This window comes from Symphodus melops (genome assembly GCF_947650265.1).
Source record: "Symphodus melops genome assembly, chromosome: 18".
NCBI lineage: Eukaryota > Metazoa > Chordata > Actinopteri > Labriformes > Labridae > Symphodus > Symphodus melops.
The window spans coordinates 13,643,192-13,662,592 of NC_136708.1; the positions used below are offsets into that span (position 1 = coordinate 13,643,192).

General features: G+C 37.1%; 4 protein-coding genes across 10 annotated transcripts; 2 read left to right on the forward strand and 2 right to left on the reverse strand.

Moving 5' to 3' along the window:
• The first annotated feature begins 486 nt into the window (after positions 1–486).
• On the forward strand, positions 487–6,679 carry lrrc14b (leucine rich repeat containing 14B). 5 transcript variants are annotated; one of them, XM_079367685.1, is made up of 4 exons: positions 487–997; positions 1,975–2,415; positions 3,450–4,078; positions 4,593–6,679. In XM_079367685.1, the coding sequence occupies exons 2-4, from the start codon at positions 2,140–2,142 to the stop codon at positions 5,269–5,271; spliced, it is 1,584 nt and encodes a 527-aa protein (XP_079223811.1). In that variant the 5' UTR covers positions 487–997; positions 1,975–2,139; the 3' UTR covers positions 5,272–6,679. The 5 variants fall into 5 exon arrangements, with proteins under 5 accessions (XP_079223811.1, XP_079223812.1, XP_079223815.1 ...); XM_079367686.1 differs by having other exon boundaries at positions 1,980–2,415; XM_079367689.1 differs by having other exon boundaries at positions 2,248–2,415.
• Positions 6,680–6,745: 66 nt separating this feature from the next.
• On the reverse strand, positions 6,746–8,486 carry uqcrb (ubiquinol-cytochrome c reductase binding protein). Its single transcript, XM_079367690.1, has 4 exons — positions 8,400–8,486; positions 7,679–7,747; positions 7,370–7,536; positions 6,746–6,944 (listed from the first exon to the last, which is right to left on the reverse strand). The coding sequence occupies exons 1-4, from the start codon at positions 8,416–8,418 to the stop codon at positions 6,867–6,869; spliced, it is 333 nt and encodes a 110-aa protein (XP_079223816.1). The 5' UTR covers positions 8,419–8,486; the 3' UTR covers positions 6,746–6,866.
• A 385-nt stretch (positions 8,487–8,871) lies between these two features.
• Positions 8,872–12,023, reverse strand: mterf3 (mitochondrial transcription termination factor 3). Of its 2 annotated transcripts, XM_079368153.1 has the most exons (8): positions 11,913–12,023; positions 11,006–11,355; positions 10,728–10,880; positions 10,391–10,580; positions 10,079–10,226; positions 9,881–9,952; positions 9,621–9,782; positions 8,872–9,241 (listed from the first exon to the last, which is right to left on the reverse strand). In XM_079368153.1, exons 2-8 carry the CDS (start codon positions 11,352–11,354, stop codon positions 9,047–9,049), a joined length of 1,269 nt encoding a protein of 422 aa, XP_079224279.1. In that variant the 5' UTR covers position 11,355; positions 11,913–12,023; the 3' UTR covers positions 8,872–9,046. The 2 variants fall into 2 exon arrangements, with proteins under 2 accessions (XP_079224279.1, XP_079224280.1); XM_079368154.1 differs by lacking the exon at positions 11,913–12,023 and having other exon boundaries at positions 11,006–11,342.
• A 174-nt stretch (positions 12,024–12,197) lies between these two features.
• ptdss1b (phosphatidylserine synthase 1b) lies at positions 12,198–19,071 on the forward strand. 2 transcript variants are annotated; one of them, XM_079368151.1, is made up of 13 exons: positions 12,198–12,542; positions 12,728–12,819; positions 13,473–13,517; positions 13,630–13,754; positions 14,295–14,453; positions 15,180–15,331; positions 15,608–15,749; positions 15,909–16,021; positions 16,268–16,333; positions 17,008–17,107; positions 17,497–17,556; positions 17,779–17,857; positions 17,946–19,071. In XM_079368151.1, exons 1-13 carry the CDS (start codon positions 12,334–12,336, stop codon positions 18,002–18,004), a joined length of 1,401 nt encoding a protein of 466 aa, XP_079224277.1. In that variant the 5' UTR covers positions 12,198–12,333; the 3' UTR covers positions 18,005–19,071. The 2 variants fall into 2 exon arrangements, with proteins under 2 accessions (XP_079224277.1, XP_079224276.1); XM_079368150.1 differs by having other exon boundaries at positions 12,200–12,542; positions 17,941–19,071.
• The last annotated feature ends 330 nt before the right edge of the window (positions 19,072–19,401 follow it).

Genomic DNA, 19,401 nt, shown 5'->3' on the forward strand with positions numbered 1-19,401 from the left:
TATACTTTATAACTGTCAATCTGCTGTTTACATAAATTGCTGCTTTTGAACACATGTCAGTCACTTTAAATCTTCACTGGCCACTTTAACTTGCCTTTCACTGTACAACATTTCTTCATTTTCCTGTTGCGTTCAACTCATTATATGTAAGATATTACTTTATTGATCCCCATTGAGGAAATTCGGGCATTGCAGCAGCAATACAGAAATCAAAAAAGTCAAAAACCGAATAAAATAGTAAAATAAATACCATTTGAAAAGCTTTTGATGTCCTTTGAGTTCTATACAAATGCACTGCACCTAAAATAAAGAACAAACAAAGGGCACTGACCCAGCAATGTGAAAACAACTCATTGATACTCATTGAACTCATCAAGTTACTGAGCATTAATTTCATTTAAAAAAAAAAGAATAAATCTAGTGTAGATCTATGTAACACTTTTAATGGAAATAATTTTTAATGTATGAATGTATGAATTTTAATGTATGACTCAAGTAAAAAAAAAAAAAAGATTATTTATCAGTTAATACCAATAATATTTTAAGCTTCAAAGTGAGAATATAAGCACATTAAGTCATTCTAATTTTGTAAAACTGATAATACAGTCCGAGGATTTTCTTTTCTTCATTCTATCTTGTCAAAAGAGACTAATGAAAAAGAAAGGAGGTGGGAGGAAAGATGCAGAAAGTTAAGGAAGAAATCAAAGTTTGGACAGTGGTCTTGAGAGATGAGGAACTTTTGAATTTGTCCTAAAAAATGGTGATACACAATGCTTCCACATGATGGCAGCACATTATTGTGATGTCTAGTATCATGTTGTATTTCACTGTAATAAATGTTAAACAGACTGAAAGCATAGATATCATGGAGTTCATGTTCGAGGCTAGAGGGTAAATTTGTTTTGCAGAGAATATCAATCCATGTCGCAGTGCTGGTATGAAGGAGGACGAAGAATCAGACTGACAAGGAATTCGAAAAAGTGAGAATATAAATGAGGTATTTAAGTTTGTTGTGTTGCTACTTCAAGCCTCTATTATGTGATGCCATTTTTTGTGTCAATGAGTTTCCCTGTTCGTTAAGTCTCTTTCATGCTGTCATCCGTATCCCTATTTCTCTACCCATCCTGGTCCTGGCTGTAGGGAAATTTCTGTAATTACTTAATAAAATGTGTAATGTTAATTTCTGTTTCTGAGAGTAAGGTGAAACAATGTGAATGAAAGGTTATGGGAGAGGGCTGATAAAGGGGTTATGAACGCTGGAGTGTGCAACGGGTGATGTGATGCTGATGAGGCAAGAAGTTGTTCCAACAGCAGGGTCAGTGAGAGAGAAGGAGAATTATTATTGGGATTTTAGTCTTGGGTTTTTTTACTCTTGGGATCTGTATGCTCTGTAAAGCAACGTTGTAGCATTAGTTTTCACGAGTGATGAATGAACATTATCATTATTAATATTATTATTATCATTTTTAATCATGATAACATGATTAGAACATGTATTAATTGTGTGAATAACAGGAAACTTCTGGTTTTATTAACAAATATCTCCACCAACTTTTATACCAGGACAAAACCAGCATAGAAGAGCCAGAGAAACAAATGTCTCCACTAAAATTAGCCTCTACACCATAAATGAGTGCATCCATGTGACAAGTTGTTATTCTAGATTAGAAACATTTACTAGGTCAGGTTTGAAAAAAGGCTGATGTCCACATGTAAATAAATACTCTCAAACTAGCTTTTGGATGATCAGAACATTGTTTTCTTTTGTGCTTGTCGTTCTTGTGTGTAATGTAAGCATCACAAAGACATGTGAATAGTGACCGTTTTGCAAATGGTATTTGAAAGTTGTTTCTGCTTATCTTGTCGGTGAAAGTTGCAAATAGACGCTGTCCTCTACGAAGGACGTGAGACAGCTGCTTCTATTAATAGACTCCAGCCACTAACCTAACACGAGACCCCCTTGCTTTGCCTCAGTACAGCAGACCTGGTCGTGGACAAATGCACAACAATCCCACAGACTGGCAGAGGAAGTCAACAAAGCAGTAAACAAGTGAGGCAGCAGAATACTGTCTGCCAGAACTGCTTGTCTTCAGCTCCCATCAACAGCAAGAAAACTTGAAGAAAAAGACGGGATAAAATATGAAGACACTGCGGTTTATTGCTGCTGAAGGCTTCATTCAGAGTGGGCCGAGTGCTTTAGAGAACCTAAACTATGTGTCCTTTAATCTCTATCCAATTCTCTTTAAGGCCTGCTACCTACACGAGCAGGCTGACCTGCTGCATGCTTTAGTTCAGTCATGGCCTCTTCCTGAGCTCAATCTGCAGAGACTGCTGGGAATGACAATGGACTGTCAGACAGACCTCACCTCCAGCACCTGCCGCCTTTGTCTTGAAGCCATTCTGAGTGGCCTGAAGGTATTTAAGTTTGTTGTTTTGCTACTTCAAGCCTCGATTATGTAATGCCTTTTTAATGTGTCTCCCTGTTAGTTAAGTCTCTATACCTCTCTCTTGCTGTCTTCATCTGTATCCCTATTTCTCTACCCATCCTGGTCCTGGCTGTGGTGAAATTTCTGTAATTACTGTTAAATTAAATTTGTAATGTTAATTCTCTGTTCCTGATGTCAGTCAGCCCTGATACAATTCAGCTTTATCTAGAGACCAAGGACAGCTTGGAGAGTCTCATTAGCTCTTCCTGATATCTGCAAGGATGTCTGGGAAAAGTTGTTGTTCACTCGAAGCTCCTAGACATCACAAGATTAGTCTAGGTGGGTCAATGTGACACGACCCTGATATAATATCTTTTTTATTATATGGGCTTTCTCATCTTATGTATAAACTTCCATCAACATAAGCCATCTGAGTCTAAGGAGTCTTATTGTGTGGAGTCGAGTCTTGATAATTTCCTTGACACGGGCACTTGAATCTATCATTGCAAAATAGAAAAGTGAATCTTCGAGCTGGTCAACTTCAACCTCTATAAAAAAACCTTTATTAATCCTTGTTTCATCATCATTAAAGTTGCGAATGAATATTAGACTAATCACTCTATTATCATACTTAACTGCTACTGATAATACTACAGTAGCATTAAATCTTATTCATTGTCCTTGATGTTATTGCTCTGTTTGTCGCTATCCGTCTCTTTCTCTTTCCTGCATCTCCCTCTCTCCCACTCTCAAAGCTGAACACAGTTTTCATCTATGGGTGTTCAAAATGATTCTGGCTCTACTCAAGGTTCTGACTGTTTAGGAAGTTCTTTCTTGCTGATATTGATATTTGTTTTTGTCATTAAATATTATGTTTGATTTTGGTGCTGTGTTTTTCAGTCCTTTTATTCCAGATGTTTCTGGCTTAAAGTTACCTTCTTTGGTTAGGTTTGGCTCTTAGTGATCTTTAAAGTTTATAGGTTGTCAGCTTCTAAAAACAACAATTGTTCTTATTTTCTGAAGGATTATGTGCTGTCTCCTCCGAGAACCTATGCAAAGAGCCTACAAATGGTAGACCTGACTGCCCTGAGAGATATTGAGCATCAAATATGCCCCTGCAAGTCCACCATGGGCCGATGGACAAGAACCCATCTCCTGACCCAAATATGCTATGAGACCATGGTGGCCATGCAAGCTAGCAATGTGTTGCCCTCTGCCTTTGAAACTTCTATTGGAGTTCGTCTGAATGGATTCGTCACAGGCCGCAACTACGATCAGGTGGCTCAGACCTTCCTCCTCCTTCGCTACTGTCCACTGAAGCTTCACTTTGTTAGTTTCCGGGCTGATTCCCTCACTCTCAAGCAGCTATTCTATGTTCTTCGCCTTGCAGAACCTGAGACCATTGTGAAGCTGGAGGTTGTCCATAATGTTCCCCTAGAAGCCATACACTTGGAGGTGCTGCTATCCCGAGTGGAGCTCCCAAAATTGCAGTCTTTGATCTTGCCAGCCGGCACATTGGATTGGAGGAGGTTGGGCTCTGATGATGAAAATCTGTTGGCCACCATTGGCAATCTGCTGGCAAAGCTGAGTAGCCTGACTGAGCTCTATATTGGTTTCTCCACCCTGACTGGACACCTGCGCAGACTGCTGAAGTGAGTAACTAGATCAACATGGTGTCCTTGCTTGTTTGCATGTAAGTAGGCTATATTTATATGAATCAGGTGATAGAAGTATTTTGTTGTTAAGATTGCTGACATGATGCCAGAATGAGGACAGACAGGAACCTGCAGGACAAACGACACAATTCAAATGGGAATAGAACAGGGGCAGAGACCCTAAACATTAGAGCCACCAATCATATCCAGGTAGATCATTTACATTATTTTTGAAGGAGCAGAAAAATGCAAATAGGTAAAGATAATGGTAAAGATATTGCAAAGTCAAAATATAAACAAGATTTTGAGTTTAAGATTGAAACTTATCCTTGCAAAGTTTTCACGACACAATGATAAATTTACTTCCAAAAAGATGGGAATTTTATTCTCCCAGGATAGCTGTCAACCTTCCTACAAGAGAAATGCTTTGATACATATTAAATCATTTGTAGATTATTTTAATGGTGTTATTTCATTGTTTACACACATTGAGTTTACTCTCTTTACTTAGTCCCCTCAACACTCCACTGCAGTGCTTGGACTTGGCTAACTGCTGCCTGAACCGTGTTGACATGACATACCTGTCGAACAGCCTCCATAGTGAATTCCTGGTCTACCTGGACATCAGTGGACATGATATTTTTGGCTCTTTTTCCATGTCTTTCCACAAACTGCTCGGCCGCTGTTCTGCCACACTGTCCAGTCTCACCCTTGAGGAATGTAACATAGAGGACGAGGACATGGACGCCTTTACTAATGCCCTGTCTTGCTGTCAGATGCTTGAGGAGCTTAAACTCTTGGGAAACCCTTTGACGTCTGCAGCCCTGCGGAGGTTGTTCTCAGTGCTTTCTGCTGGCTTCCCTACGTTGAAGTACATAGAGGTACCAATTCCCCGTGATTGCTACTCTGAGGATGTCACGTACCCGCTTGATGATTCAGTCCTCCTGCACTACAACCAGGAGTTGTTTCAGGAGGTCAGGGAGCAGCTGAATGGAATCCTGGAAAGAGCTGGAAGAGGGAGTGTGAAGATGTGCACCCCAATCATGGGAGCCTACGACCCAGACATTAACGAAACCAGCAATGAGCTGGGAGTGTCAATGTTAAAATCTTTTAACAATGTCATTGGGAACTTCATAGGAACTATAAGTGATGTGGACTGTAGGAGATCACAAGCTCAGGATGATAATTAGAGTTGTCTGTCAAGAGATAAGAGATTTGGATTGACAGAATGTTGACATGAATCTAGCACTGAGCAGACCTGAATCTTTAAACATAACGGACATTTTGATACTCTTTAGACCTGATTGATCCATACAATGTGTTGCTTTTAAGAGTGTTCATTTTGGCTAAACTTTTTGTTTATTTTTTTATACACCAGGTGTTAAGTACATATTTAAAGTGAGAACAGATATAAAGTAGGGTAAGGAAAATGGGGGAACTACAGTTAGGGGGGGGGGAGAATAAAAACAACGGGGGAAGACAGAATAGTACTATTAATATTAATAATTATAAAACAAAACAAATAAAACATTAACAAAGCAACAACGAAAACAAATAAACAAAGAAAAACAATAATAATGAAAATAGTAACAAATTATGCATCTAAAGTATAGACACTATCTTAATGGTGTGTGTGGGTGCGCGTGTTATGTTTTGAGGGGAACTTGTATAGGAGAGTGAGAAAACCAGTAGTTAGGTGACAGACATGTTTTGTAGTGCTATGATTGTAAGGAGATAACAGAGGGCCAGGGTGTACTGACCGAATGATCTGTGGGTTCGGAGTATGCAGTATGGTTTTGTAGTGAAATGTAGTCTAGTATGAGATGTTTCCGTGTTTATTTCTGACCATGATTTCCAGTTTAGAAGAGTGGATGTGTCAGCAAGTAGACAGAGGGATGGGAAAACTGGGATGTAGCAGCCAAATACTGTGGAGAGTGAAGGAGTGGTTGTTTTCCAGAATGATTGAACTGGTGTGCAGTGCCAGAGTGCATGTACGTAATCGTCCTTGTTTCCTTGTGTTCAGTGTGAGCATTTTTCTGAGGTGAATCCCATCTTTGATATTTTGTAGCCTGTGTAGTGATATCTGTGGAAGACTTTGAATTGTATGAGTTGTAAATTTGTGTTATTGGTCATTGAGTGCATGTTTTTACAGATCTAAGTCCAAAAATTGACATCGGGAGCAAATGCTAGATCCTTTTGCCATTTTGTGATGGGAAGAGACTGTGTACCGTTTTATATATTTGTGAGTTTAATTTTTTAGGTCTGACATTTATGAGTGTTGAGATTACATGTGCAAGGTCAAGGTTTATTGTTTGGGTTTTTAATTTGTCTTGAATGGCTGATCTTAGTTTTGAATATTCAAGAAAGCATTTGCTCCCAATGTGCCTCATTTTGGCTAAACTATAAAAATGAATCCAGTGAACAATTTGACTGAAGACCAACTAAATACAGGTAGTCAAAATGGAAAAAAATGATGCACCACTGAAGGACAAAAATATCTGCCGAGCACAGATCAGCTGTGCACGGAGCTACACTAGTGTTTATAGATGATACAAGAAGTTTGTATGTTCTCATGTCTTTATTATATTTTAAAGCTTGCATCTGGTTATTTTTGTGATACCAAGAAACCAAATAGTCGGTAAATCAGAGAACTCCCACATCCTCCAAAATTTACATTTCTTTAATGAGCACTGTTTTATTAAGATTACATCATTCTAAATACAACACCAGGGGACAACCATAAACCGACCAAAGATTAGGATTAACAGCTTTGACCAGGAACCTTTTACTTCTTCATCCACTCCTCTTTTTCTTTTCTTTCACGGACCACCTCTTCCAAATATGGTGTCAGGTAACGGATATCCTGAAGGGAAGACCAAAAAAAAAAGAGGTTCACAGACTACACCAGGTTATAAGGATATTAAAAATAAAACCTCTTGTTTCTAACATTTTTTCGAGACTTAAATAGTTATGTATAGCCATTATGTTTAAGCACCTAAAAATATTACTTTGCTTGTAGAGTTTTTTTAATTTCATAACACTTTTAAATAACATCAAAATTTATAACACATTTAATTCCATTTTTTTAATTTGTCTGCAAAATGATTTAGTCAGTAAATCAGTTCAAATTAAGTGTGTGATGTAAAATAAGAGTATGAATACCAGTTTGAAATACACTTTCAACTATATACTAATGGATGAGGAAAAAAGGCAGTTTAATGTCATCCTTTCCATTAACCCGTACCTTTATCCTCAGTTCTAAAAAAGTTTAGCATTTCTTAAACATACCTGCTCATATGTTGTCCACTGATCTTTAGGAAGGATCTGCTGCTTCATGGAGAGATCCATGGCCCTCTTGATCCTGAACATCCTATCGTTGTAATCGCCTTCTGGGAGCCTCCTCAGCGCCTCTCTCACATCTGAATCCTCGTAGATTGTGTCATCACGCATTAGACCTAAAAAAAAGAGAGAACCGGCAAACCTAAAGGAGATGCTGAAACCGTTTCTTTACAGTAAACATTTAAGCTTCATACATGTCAAGTGTAGGCCTTGAAACTCTTTGAAATGTCTTGACTAACACATATTTGTTCAGCTTACCCAGCTTGTTGAAGCCACACATGCCATAATACCACTTGCGGAAACCCACTAGGAGCCGGCCTGTTGCAACTGTGTATATGAGAAGACAGACAGGATCAGACAAGCTGCACACATATTTGAAGAAAACTTACAAAACGTTATTTAAAATATCAATCTGTCAAGTAAAGAGTCCTTTATATATCAGATGTTATAGGAACCCTACTGTTGAATTATAATAATTACATTGCAAGTTTAAAGGCTATTTTCAGATTTCTACAGTTTTTTGGGTTTAATTTCAGATAAGATTCTCATACCACATAGTTTCACGATACACACAAAATAGGACAAACTTTATAACTTTTAATGTCATTTAACATCTTCCAGTATAAAAGGTTAACACATTAAAACAACAGTGTAGCTAACAATAGAAGAGTAATAAAAAACAGTCTGGTAAGCTTTATAAGTTGTTCTTCATGAACAGTAAATGTTTGTCTTTATCTATCATAAATTGTTATATAAATTATTGTGATTAGCACGTCAACGTTAGCTAACTCTTAGCATGTTAGCACGGGGACACTAGAGGACACATACTGAACTGAAGCGTTCAGCTCCGTGTTACACCTGACACCTTCAACACGAGGACATAATCTGCTTTAAAGTCATGTACGGGTCATAATTCACATTTACACATCATCTGAAGCTACTTATATTAAAGCAATGTCAGAAAGATATTCTCGCTTACCTGGTGCCCTCGACGCCATCTTTACCACTGACAACGAGCGCAGGGGATTGTGGGTAAGGACTATCAGGTCATAACGGACGTTGCGCACAAAACATATATAATATATCATAAAAATAATAAACATACTATTATAATATTTTATAAAATAATAAACATATTATCTATGCTGGCGCAACTAAGCATACAACTTGTCGTGGATATGAACTCAACAAAATAAACTATTTTTTATAGAGCTATCGAAATGAACAGACAGGAACTAATTTTTTACTTTGAAATTGAGTGGATTTGATAAGAAGCAAGCATCAAAACTTAAAGCAAACTGGAAGTATTTGGAGTTTGTAGCGAAGTACAGTCTGTGAGTAAATTTATGTAGAAATCCACAACTGAGGAAGTAAAACCTTTATGTTCTACATTTATAGTGTCATCTGGGCACAAAGTCAAAGTAAAAAAGATTCATATATCAAGAAGAATATATATTGTATACATTTATTTAATGTCATATTTACAAAACAAATGTTGCAATGCAAACTTAGTTGGTGCTCTGTAGGTCCAAATGTCATGTCTGCATGGTTCTGATACTGTGTTACATATTGAATGTGCTTGACCACCTGTTTTATAAAACCATTTGATTGTGCACATGTGAGGGATTAAAGTGTCTTTTGGAACAAATCAAATTCGTCCAAAGTAGCCAGAGCCAACTCAATGCAAAAGTTCTCATCCGGCAGAGAAACCAGGCGTTCCAGTGAGATGTAATTGGGCATTGCTGGATCATACTGAGCCCTGCCCAGGTATTCAAGGAACTGGTGGCGCTCTTGGATCCGCAAGTACCTGGCATTAAGAACCTATAAGATGACATATCAGATGCTCAAATGATCATACCGCATTTGAAAGAAATATAATTTAAAGGTCCCATATTCTTCTTTTTCAGATTTGATATGCTACATGTGTTTTCCATGTGTGTTGTGCATTAAGAGGCACATCCATGTGCACAAGCCTGCGGAAACATGTCTTCTCCTACATCCTACATGTCTGTCATCATATTAGCTGCAGCAGTACCTGAATGTAACACTCGGATCTAACCCTAACCCTTTTTTTGAACATGAGCGATTGTGAACTTACTTTAGTAGACATGTAAATTAGTTATATGAACCCCAAAAAGGGCCTAATATGGGACCTTTAAATGAGTTCATATGAACTTAAATACAAAAACAGTCCATCTACCTGTGGGAACTTGGCAATCAGGTGGTGGGGCACCTTCATGGTATTGTGGATGAAGTCAAATATTTGGGTTAGCTTCCTTTTATTAGCCGTCAACACTTTAGGGACAGTTTTAGCTATATGTTGGATCTCATTTTGCTTAAAGCCAAGCTCTATTTCACACACCTGTGGAAGACATTAACACAAATTTATTTATACACAGCACCTCAAGGTTACTCAAAAAAACTTTCTTTCTTCCAAGTAAGATTTTTGTTATTCAATACCTTTAAATTCTCTTTAACTGGCTCCAAGCTGCCGCACAGTAATCTGGGCAGACGAGCTACAATGTCCCGTGTCTAAAGAAAGAAACAACTCTAGCTATGATATGCTATTCCCATTTCTGACATCAAATGTATCCCCATGTATTTTAGAAAAATAATAAGATAATCAAACTATGTCATTGATTTCTCAAATATACTTACATTTGCAGCGCTGAGATTGAGGTGCTGCTGATAGAAACCCAGTCTGTTGTCAAGTCTCTTCACACTAAAGTTAAGCAGATATGGAGCTCTGGACACCATGGATGCAATTATCTCAGAGCTGAACTTCTTTGATTTAAGATAGTTCACCCTTTTGAAAACAATAAAAACATTTTTTTCTTTAAAAATCATAACCTGGTGAATCTGCAAAAAAAGAAGTTATGTTCCATTCAAATCTTAAAATTGATCTAATTCACAGAAGTTTGGCAACTGTAAAGCTATGTCATATTCTGTTTCTGAAATCCCCTCATTCACCTTGCATGTAGGTTTTCCAAACTCTCTGTAAGGATGAAGGGGTTGTGTGTGATAATATAGCCAAAGCGAGACTGCTCCACCCCAACTTCTTTGAGAAACAGCAGCCTTGGGGCCACGTCGATGTTAAAGTTGAGCCTCAGCAGCATCGACCCTACATTAGGCCTCTGTTCAAGCTTCCATAGGTTGACACCTGCAAGGAGAGGTAAACAAGGGAAAATACACGCTTGAGTTAAGTCACAATTTTGAGATAATGGAATGAAACACAATCCATCTTGTTTTAAACTCAAGGCGATGGACATTGTTTTGAGCTCTGTTTTTAAAGCCACACTTGAATTACCTAGCTGTACCAATTTGCTGAGTGTCTCAGATTGTTCAACATAGTCTCTTAGAGACATGGAGGATGGAGGCATGGGAGAGGGAATTGATATACCAACAGCCTCTTCATCACTGATCTGCTCTAATGCTGAAAATTCTGCAGCAGCATCAAGATCTGAAATATTAAGAGTTTCAAAGACAGAACATTAATATTTTCAAACTTTAAAAAAACATTTTAGTCAGATTTTGTTTTACATGAAAAAACGTTTTTATGATCAACAGCAGCAAACCATTATATACCTAAAGACAATGGGCTTTCGGTCACTGGCACTGCATCTCTGATTGGCAGTGAGGGTCTCTTGTATGCCACAACACTGGCTTTTGACAGCTCCTCAGTCCTCTTGTTTTCTTTAGCTTCGGTTGTATGATGTTCAGCAGAGTAGTGACACAACATATGTTGTTTCAACCTCAGTCTTGCCAAAGATGTTTTTTCTTCATCCTCTCTAATAACTGCAAATCCATGTAGACATTTGACAGGCATTCTTGTTAACCCAATGCAATGGTGAGCTGGGGTGAAGCATTTCCATGTACGAGCCAGTGTCTTAGAGCAAGCAAGACCCAGCTTTGCACAGAACGAAGCCATCGCCATTCTGCAATAAAATGAACTTTTATCAGTTAAATGTGAAATACCATCACTGATCAAAAAAAGAGTACTTCATTAAAAAAAAAAAACACAAAATATACAAACTCTCGAAACAATGCACATCAACAGAGCAACAACACATTGAAGGGGGCTTCAAACGTGCAAAAAAAAAAAGAAAAAAGCCTGCTCAAAACCGAAGTTTTTACTTGACTGCAGATTAAGACCTGATCTTAAACCTGCTATAGCACATTGTATACAGTGCATGAATAATATGTGTAGTAGGCTAGATGGCTATATATCACAAATTGTTTTTCTTCCACATTGACCAATTTAGCAGCTCGTGGTTGTGAAAGCGTGCAGAAAGAAACCGAGTGTAACTCTACTCTGAGAGGCAAATAAAATAATAAACACTTTAATTGTTATTCACAAAGTGCTGTATCGAAATATCAACGTAGCCAACGTAAAGCTAACTTGGGCAAGACGCATTGTATAGTTTTAGCCAGTCGGAATGGCGATCTCTCTAAAGCATGGACAAAACTAATCATTACATAGCTTTTTACTCACACTTTTTTCCACAATCAAAACGTTTTATTCTCAAACCAACTCCATCCTTCCCCAAAGTGTCGCGCAATGTCAAACGCTTTCACGTGCACATTTACGGAAGTGTCACAGCATGGGATGTACCACATTTATATATTTGTGGTGGCCACAAAATATAATTAATCACAGTCACAGAGACAGGGAATAAAAACAAAACAACTGACAGAATAAACTGATGAAAATAGCAGATATGTGAGTAATCGTGTTACCTATGTTTTTTATTATGTCTTTTGAATGTTATAACTGCAACGTTCACATACAAACACCCCTATGAGCTGCATGAATGGGTTCGTCTTCAGGGTTTCTTCTTTAGAAGCTCTTTTCCCGTCAGCTTGTTTTCGTACGACTACAACTTCTAACTTTTGTCACACCTTTAAATTGTAACATGAAGAAAGTGTCTGACTACTGTGACGTTTCAGCCGCCGTGACGCCCAGGAGACTTTGGAAGGATGATGATGTCAACTATGAATTACATTTCCGGATGATAAACGATCAACAAGTAGAGGATATCTGCATTGATTTTTTCTATAAGCCTCACACCATCACTCTCCTGACAGCCACCGTGCTCAGCCTCATGTATTTCGTGTTTAGCAGGTAAAACGACACTGACATTTTTGTGTTTGCCAAGAGCTGTGTGCACATTTTAAAAACTTTGCAAAAAAAATCCTGTCTAACACTCAGCAGGCATTAAGTTGCGATAACTTGTCTAAAATGGCCTGTTTTTAATATATTAGATTATAAACTTCCTTTTGTTAACATGTGATGCTGTTTGGTTACAGGGACGATGAGCACTGTGACAATAACCTCCGAGTTGGTCTTGTGGTGGTTGTTTCCTTCTTCTTGGTCATCAGTGTCCTGGCCTTTCCCAATGGTAATCTATAAAAGTACAAACTATTCATTGTCGTGTCTACTTATTTTATCCAGTTTATAGTCCAAATTTAAAGCAAAATAGCCCATTTTCTTGCTCAGATTTGTGAGTTTGCTGCTGTTCTTCATCATGTATCATAGAAAATGATATTTTTAAATCTATTTTTTTAAACCAATAAATATATTTTTTTAATTAACATCTAACTTAAGACCAAATTACTAGTTATCAAAATGAAGGTTTCAGCTCAACTTAATGTTACTGAATATATTGTATTATTTGAATTTCAGTCCGAACATTTGTCCCTTTTGCATTCATTTGTTCTCATCATATGGGTCATTAAATACTTTTTTTTTCTGGAGTTATTTTCTGGAAATCGCCATTCATCATTTATTTTGCACTGAGAGAGGTCTCTTAGTTGTCATTGACATAGCACAGTTGACATGTATTGGCAGAGGGGGTTTTATTTAGAGGCCTAAATACTGTGACTATTTGATAAATGTGCAAACTTGCATCCACTGACAAAGACCTAAAGATAAGGTTGATTATCCTAGTTTATCTAGCAGTTGGACCTTGGGATTAGTTTGTTTTATTTGATGTCAAATTATTAATACATATACACCAAAAGTCACTTGCCAGTATGGTGCTTTCTTCATCAGGACCTTTTACCAGACCACACCCTGCAATATGGCGAATGGTGTTTGGTAAGTGTTTAACCATATCTGTCACTCACTTCCGCATCATTCATAATAACCAGATTTTTCTGCTTTGATGCAGTTTTCTTAATCTTCACTTACTCTCTCCTGTCATGTTTAGGTCTCAGTGTTATGTATTTCCTGTTTCTTGTCTTCCTCATCTTCCTCAACTGGGACCAAGTAAAGATGCTCATGTACTGGCTGGACCCAAATCTGCGCTATGCCACACGGGAAGCTGATATCATGGTTTGGATCAATTAACAAAATCGATTCAATATTTTGAGCAAGTTCACACCCAACTTATACTGCAAAATGGAGGATGCAATGGAAAGAATTGCTCTGTAATGTACTATAGGCTCATTTACCGGCTGTATACATGAGTGTTTCATTCTGAGAGTCTCCATTAACAGAAAAGAAAAACGTTTATTTAAAAGAAAAGATTCTTTAGATTATAAGTGATAATATTTCCAAAAGGGAGATTTATTGTGTGTGTGCTGTGTATATTGTCAGAGACATATGATGACTTTGGGTTATTTGATTAAAAAGCTGAATTTACCATTGGTGCCCTTCAGATTGCATTGAAAAAAGACTATATTAGAGTATTGATGGAAAGTTAAGTGGGAGCTGAGCTTTTTCTGAGCCAATGAAATGAGAAGGCTCGTACAGTTGCGTGAAACTTTCAAGGCCGCAAATCACCATTCTCTGCTTATCATTAACAGCTATACGACTGTCTCCTTTTCTGTTGCCTTTTCGTTTCTAATCATTAAATCCTCGCTCCCCTGACAGGAATACGCCGTAAACTGCACAGTGATAACATGGGACCGTATCATGAGCCACTTCGACATCTTTGCATTCGGCCACTTTGCAGGCTGGGCCATGAAGGCTCTGCTCATTCGCAGCTATGGACTCTGTTGGACCATCAGCATCACCTGGGAGTTGACTGAGGTAGCATAATGTATTCATGATGAGGTCAGGCTAATGCAAAATCTGCTTAGAAATGTAAGAAAATAGTCTACAAGGTCATTGAGCAAAATGAATACTTGTCTTATTTATTCCCTTAGTCTGTGCAGGCTATGATAGGGAATAACTAATCTTTAGAACGCTTTGAACGATCATAAACAATAAAATAGGTGGTATTATGGACCTATCAAAGGTCTAAGAAAATGCTTTGTAAATGTTTTGTATTCCAAACAACTTTTAAGTAAATTGTCACAAACTGCTCTTTCATGTTTGATTAGTCAGGGGTAGGGGACATATAAGTTCTGTGAACTTCACCCTACTCCTTTTGAGAGCATTTTCTCCCTGTTTCTTTTATTCCCTGTGAGTACATCTGTTGTCTGTTATTTTGTCTGCTGCTCAAATGAGCCAATAAACTAAACTAAACTAAGAACGCCAAGTGTTAGCAGGAGATAGCAAATAGCAAGTTGTGTCGCCCTAATTCTGTTGACTCGGGGGATTAGTTACAAGGTTTGGCCTGATATAAGATTTCCCAGTAATACTAACTGAGTTGTATGTTCTGAGGGGGTAAGGGTATAAATTTAAGGAATAAGGGAGATAGATAGATAGATAGATACATACATACATACATACATACATGCATACATACAAGTTTGCTAACCTAAAGCTCTTCTTTGCTGTTCCTTTCACTCTCATGTTTATTTCTTTTCACAGCTTTTCTTCATGCACCTGCTGCCTAATTTTGCAGAGTGCTGGTGGGATCAAGTCATACTGGACATACTGTTGTGTAACGGAGGAGGCATCTGGCTGGGCATGACTGCATGCCGCTTTTTGGAGATGAGGACCTACTGTTGGGCCAGCATCAAGTCAGCCTTCATCCTTTTTCTTTTCTTTTTCAGCTTTTATGTCAATGGATTTTGAAAAGTTGTTAAAAACACAAAGAACTTAAATCATGTAATGACTACCTTGTAAAAATATAAGGTAAATATTGAGCTAACATCCTTTTTGGTATGTTTATTTTTGTTGTTGTTGTTGGCATACAACGGAAAGAAAATCATTTTTTAAAACCTCCTTTTGTTTTGAGTTAAATCTTGTGTGTTTGTTTAGCTCAGTGTTGTCAAACTCTCTCACACTCTATCCAGGGAAATTCACTCAACCACAGGGAAGCTTAAGCGAGCTGTGATGCAGTTCACGCCTGCAAGCTGGACTTATGTGCGCTGGTTTGATCCAAAGTCCTCCTTCCAGAGACTAGCAGGCATCTATCTATTTCTGATCCTCTGGCAGGTACTGTATTATTTGACTTTGAGCCAGTAATACTTTATAATTACTAATTATGTCATCAACATCAAGGTTGCAAGGTTTTTCTTTATACCTGCAGATATCTAAGATATTCATAAGACATGCTTTCAGATGTTGTCTGTTTTGCATATTTTTTCTTCCTAGCTGACAGAGTTGAACACGTTCTTCCTCAAGCACATCTTCGTCTTCCAGGCGTCTCATCCTCTCAGCTGGTGTCGTATTCTCCTTGTCGGAGTCATCACAGCTCCCACTGTACGGTATGTCAAACCTTTCCATATACATTGTTACTCTAAATTCTAAAAGCTACATTAAATGTAATGTACTATTTTAAGGAATAGGCTACCAAAAAGAAATTTTACTTAATGGTAAGGTAACATTTCATTCTAGCCTTACATAAAAAGAAGTGACTTTCTGATTTAAGTGTGTGTGAAGACCTTCAAGTCTTGCACCGTTCTTTATATGTATACATATAAAGTTACATATTTTCCTCAACCTTTTTTCAGACAATATTATGCGTACCTGACAGACACTGAGTGTAAACGGGTTGGCACACAATGCTGGGTGTTTGGGTGAGTATGTTGTCCTGTGATATTTTTAAATGATCTTGAAACAAATTGGGCAGCTGCATCATTAATTTATAGTTATAATAACTAGTAGTAATTCTTTGAAAGAAGCTTTGAATTATCAAACAATATTTTTTTTTCTCTATTTCTTTTAATTTAAATAGCTTAACTCAGCATTTCTGATAGCATCCTGAGTAAACCACTATTGTTTCCTGGCCAGAATGTTTTTTCCAGTAATATAGGTTAAGGAGGATTATATTTTTTCAGGCTAGAAAGTTTAGTGTTAAAGACTAAATTTCACTAAAATGGATTGAAGTGGGAATTATATAAATACCATGATGCTGTTCCTGACAGACACAAAGCTGCTGATGCCCTCAGACTCCTCTAGTTTCCATAGCAACGCGACAGACCCTCTCAGTCTGCACAAAATACATAACATTGAGGCCATGCTCTCATGTGTTTACTGTGTAACCAGCAGCATGGGGAGTGGATTATTTGGATGAATTTAGTTACTGAAGATTATTTACATACAGCACATGCATTTGGACTGCATATGCCATAGGTGTTTAACCCTAGTGCAATGAAATACAATTACCAAGAGAGGGGGCCATTGTTAAATACAAGTGTATTGATGGAACTCTGCTTTATCCTTTTTTTAACATGTATGTGTTCACCCTCAGGGCTATTGCTTTCCTTGAAGCTCTTGCATGTGTGAAATTTAGTCACGACTTGTTTTCCAAGACACAAATTCGCTCTGTGCTTCTGTGGCTGCTCTGTCTGGTAAGAGAAGACCAAAAGAGATTTTCTGTGCAGTTACAGTCTTTTTTGTTAATATGATATCACTGTTTTGCACTATGAATGTACAGTATGCCACGATTGTAATCTAGTATTAAAAATAACTGTTATGGTGTTATTAAAACCTCTGCTAGTTGTTTTGATAAGTCAAAAAACGTCACACACACTCACACACACACACACACACACACACACACACACGCATATATAATCTGTTAAAAATGAAGTTGTTTGTAATACAATTCAAGCTTTTAGGGTTTCTATTTTTCGGTTTACTTTTTCTGCCCACTTGAAGATTTTTTTTTTCTCCAATGCTGTTTTATAAATGTTTAACCACACTGTTGTTTTTTGTCTTTATTTTATTCCATATTTAGGCACTTATCACTCTGTTGTGTTTATATGGGATGGTGTGGTATGAGCAAAATAAAATGAAGGTAAGTAGTTTCTTGGAGTATTGATTGAAAACTTCAATAAACTATACTGTATTACATATAGTAAGAGTTTAAATGTAGGTTTGTTAATTTTTCATCATAAGCATCTGAAAAGGTTGCCAAACGTTTTCTGCTTTTTAGTTTGTTATCACTTTTCAGTGCTGTGCAGTTTTTTTTAATGCTGGTCAGATATTCCAGGCATTCTGAGCTTTCATCTGTCTACAGAGCTTCTCTGCACAGACTGAGGACTGTGATGACAGTGGTGATGGGGACTTTTTTGGATATGTCCCAGATGTTGCTGCAGGTCAGTCTCAACAGGCAGATTTGTTACAACTCTTCCATAAACTCCATCTTAAATGTTGAAAAAATATTTGTTTCCCTCCATAGCTCAGAAGGAATCAAGGAGAAGTTTACAACCAACAAAACGGAGGAGAGCTGCTGGGAGGAATAGATTCATTAATGGCCATGGGGGAAAGAAATAATGAACAACTAATACAGATATTTCACAGCCCCTGTTGAAAACTATGCAATTAATTGTTACAGATTTCACGTTGCATCAATGTGAAAGACAGATTCCTAAAGAAAACCATGCCCTAAGCTTGCAAGAAGGTAACCCATAAATAACCGTAAATGTGAACATGAGCTGACTGAATTGCAGATTGGACTGTATTCTCTGTAGCATTACCACTGCTTACAGATCTTTAACACTGTTTTAGATGTAAAAAAAAAAAAAAAAAAAAAACACATTTTGTTGTTTGTTTTTTTTTAACTGAACTTAATAACGAATAATTATACACTGGGTTTGAAAGAGAAGGTGACTTATTTGCACTGTATAAACAAGCATGTTAGTCTTATTAGCACTAAACCATTTTGATTGGTGTCTTTTCAAACGTTACTTTATACTTTACTACAAATCTGGGGGTCACAAATGTTTTTTTATGTGTTTGAGTTATTTAATTTGTTACATTTGTTTACATATTTATACCAAAAAAGATTTGCTACTGAACTAAACGACCTTTAACATATTATTCTAACTCTTTTAGCATTAATTGATGTAATTCTTACAGTATCTTGTTATAAGCGTTGTATATGGGTGTTTGTTTTAAGAGGGAAGAGTGAATAGTGTTTGATAGTTGTACTCACTAAAACACTGCAATATGTGCATTATAATGACTTTCAAAAGCAGAGGATAATCACTTTGAACAAATGAAATATTACCTTCAGGTCAGTTTAAGCTATATTTAATACTGTTCAATAAGGCATTATAGTAAAATAGTAAGTACCGTATAAGAATGTTTTACAGTTTTCCATTATGTTGACCAATGTTTATAAATGAATGTCTTCTAATTAAATTTGTCTTACATTGAAGACCACAGTTTGTAATAAAAAGTTTGTAATAAAAAGTTGAGTTATGTTAATTATATTCAGTGATTTAACTCAGTATTACTAATGTGTGATTTTGTACAGGAGGGTTTGCTCGTTTTGTTTTTACACTCAATTAAAGTATGAAAGCCCTCATTTCTTTTCAACTGTCATTGTGTTCTCTGAGATATGTGAAGTGGCTGCTGTTTTGATCGTAACTGTTGCATTTTACCTGCCATACATTATATAATCATGATTGCAAATTGATTGGCTCCCTTTTTATTGAAAAACGAATTTCAGAATCAATAACAACTTATCCAGAGGTTTTAGCTAATGAATGAAGTGGCATGTTCAAGAGAGCATTAGAAATTCCAAAATGACTTTCTCAAATTACAACCTGGAAGCAGCATTAATTCATTCTTGTTTTCCTCCTGAAATTATAAGACACATTTCATTCAAATCAAAATTGCTCTTGTAAAGAAACCT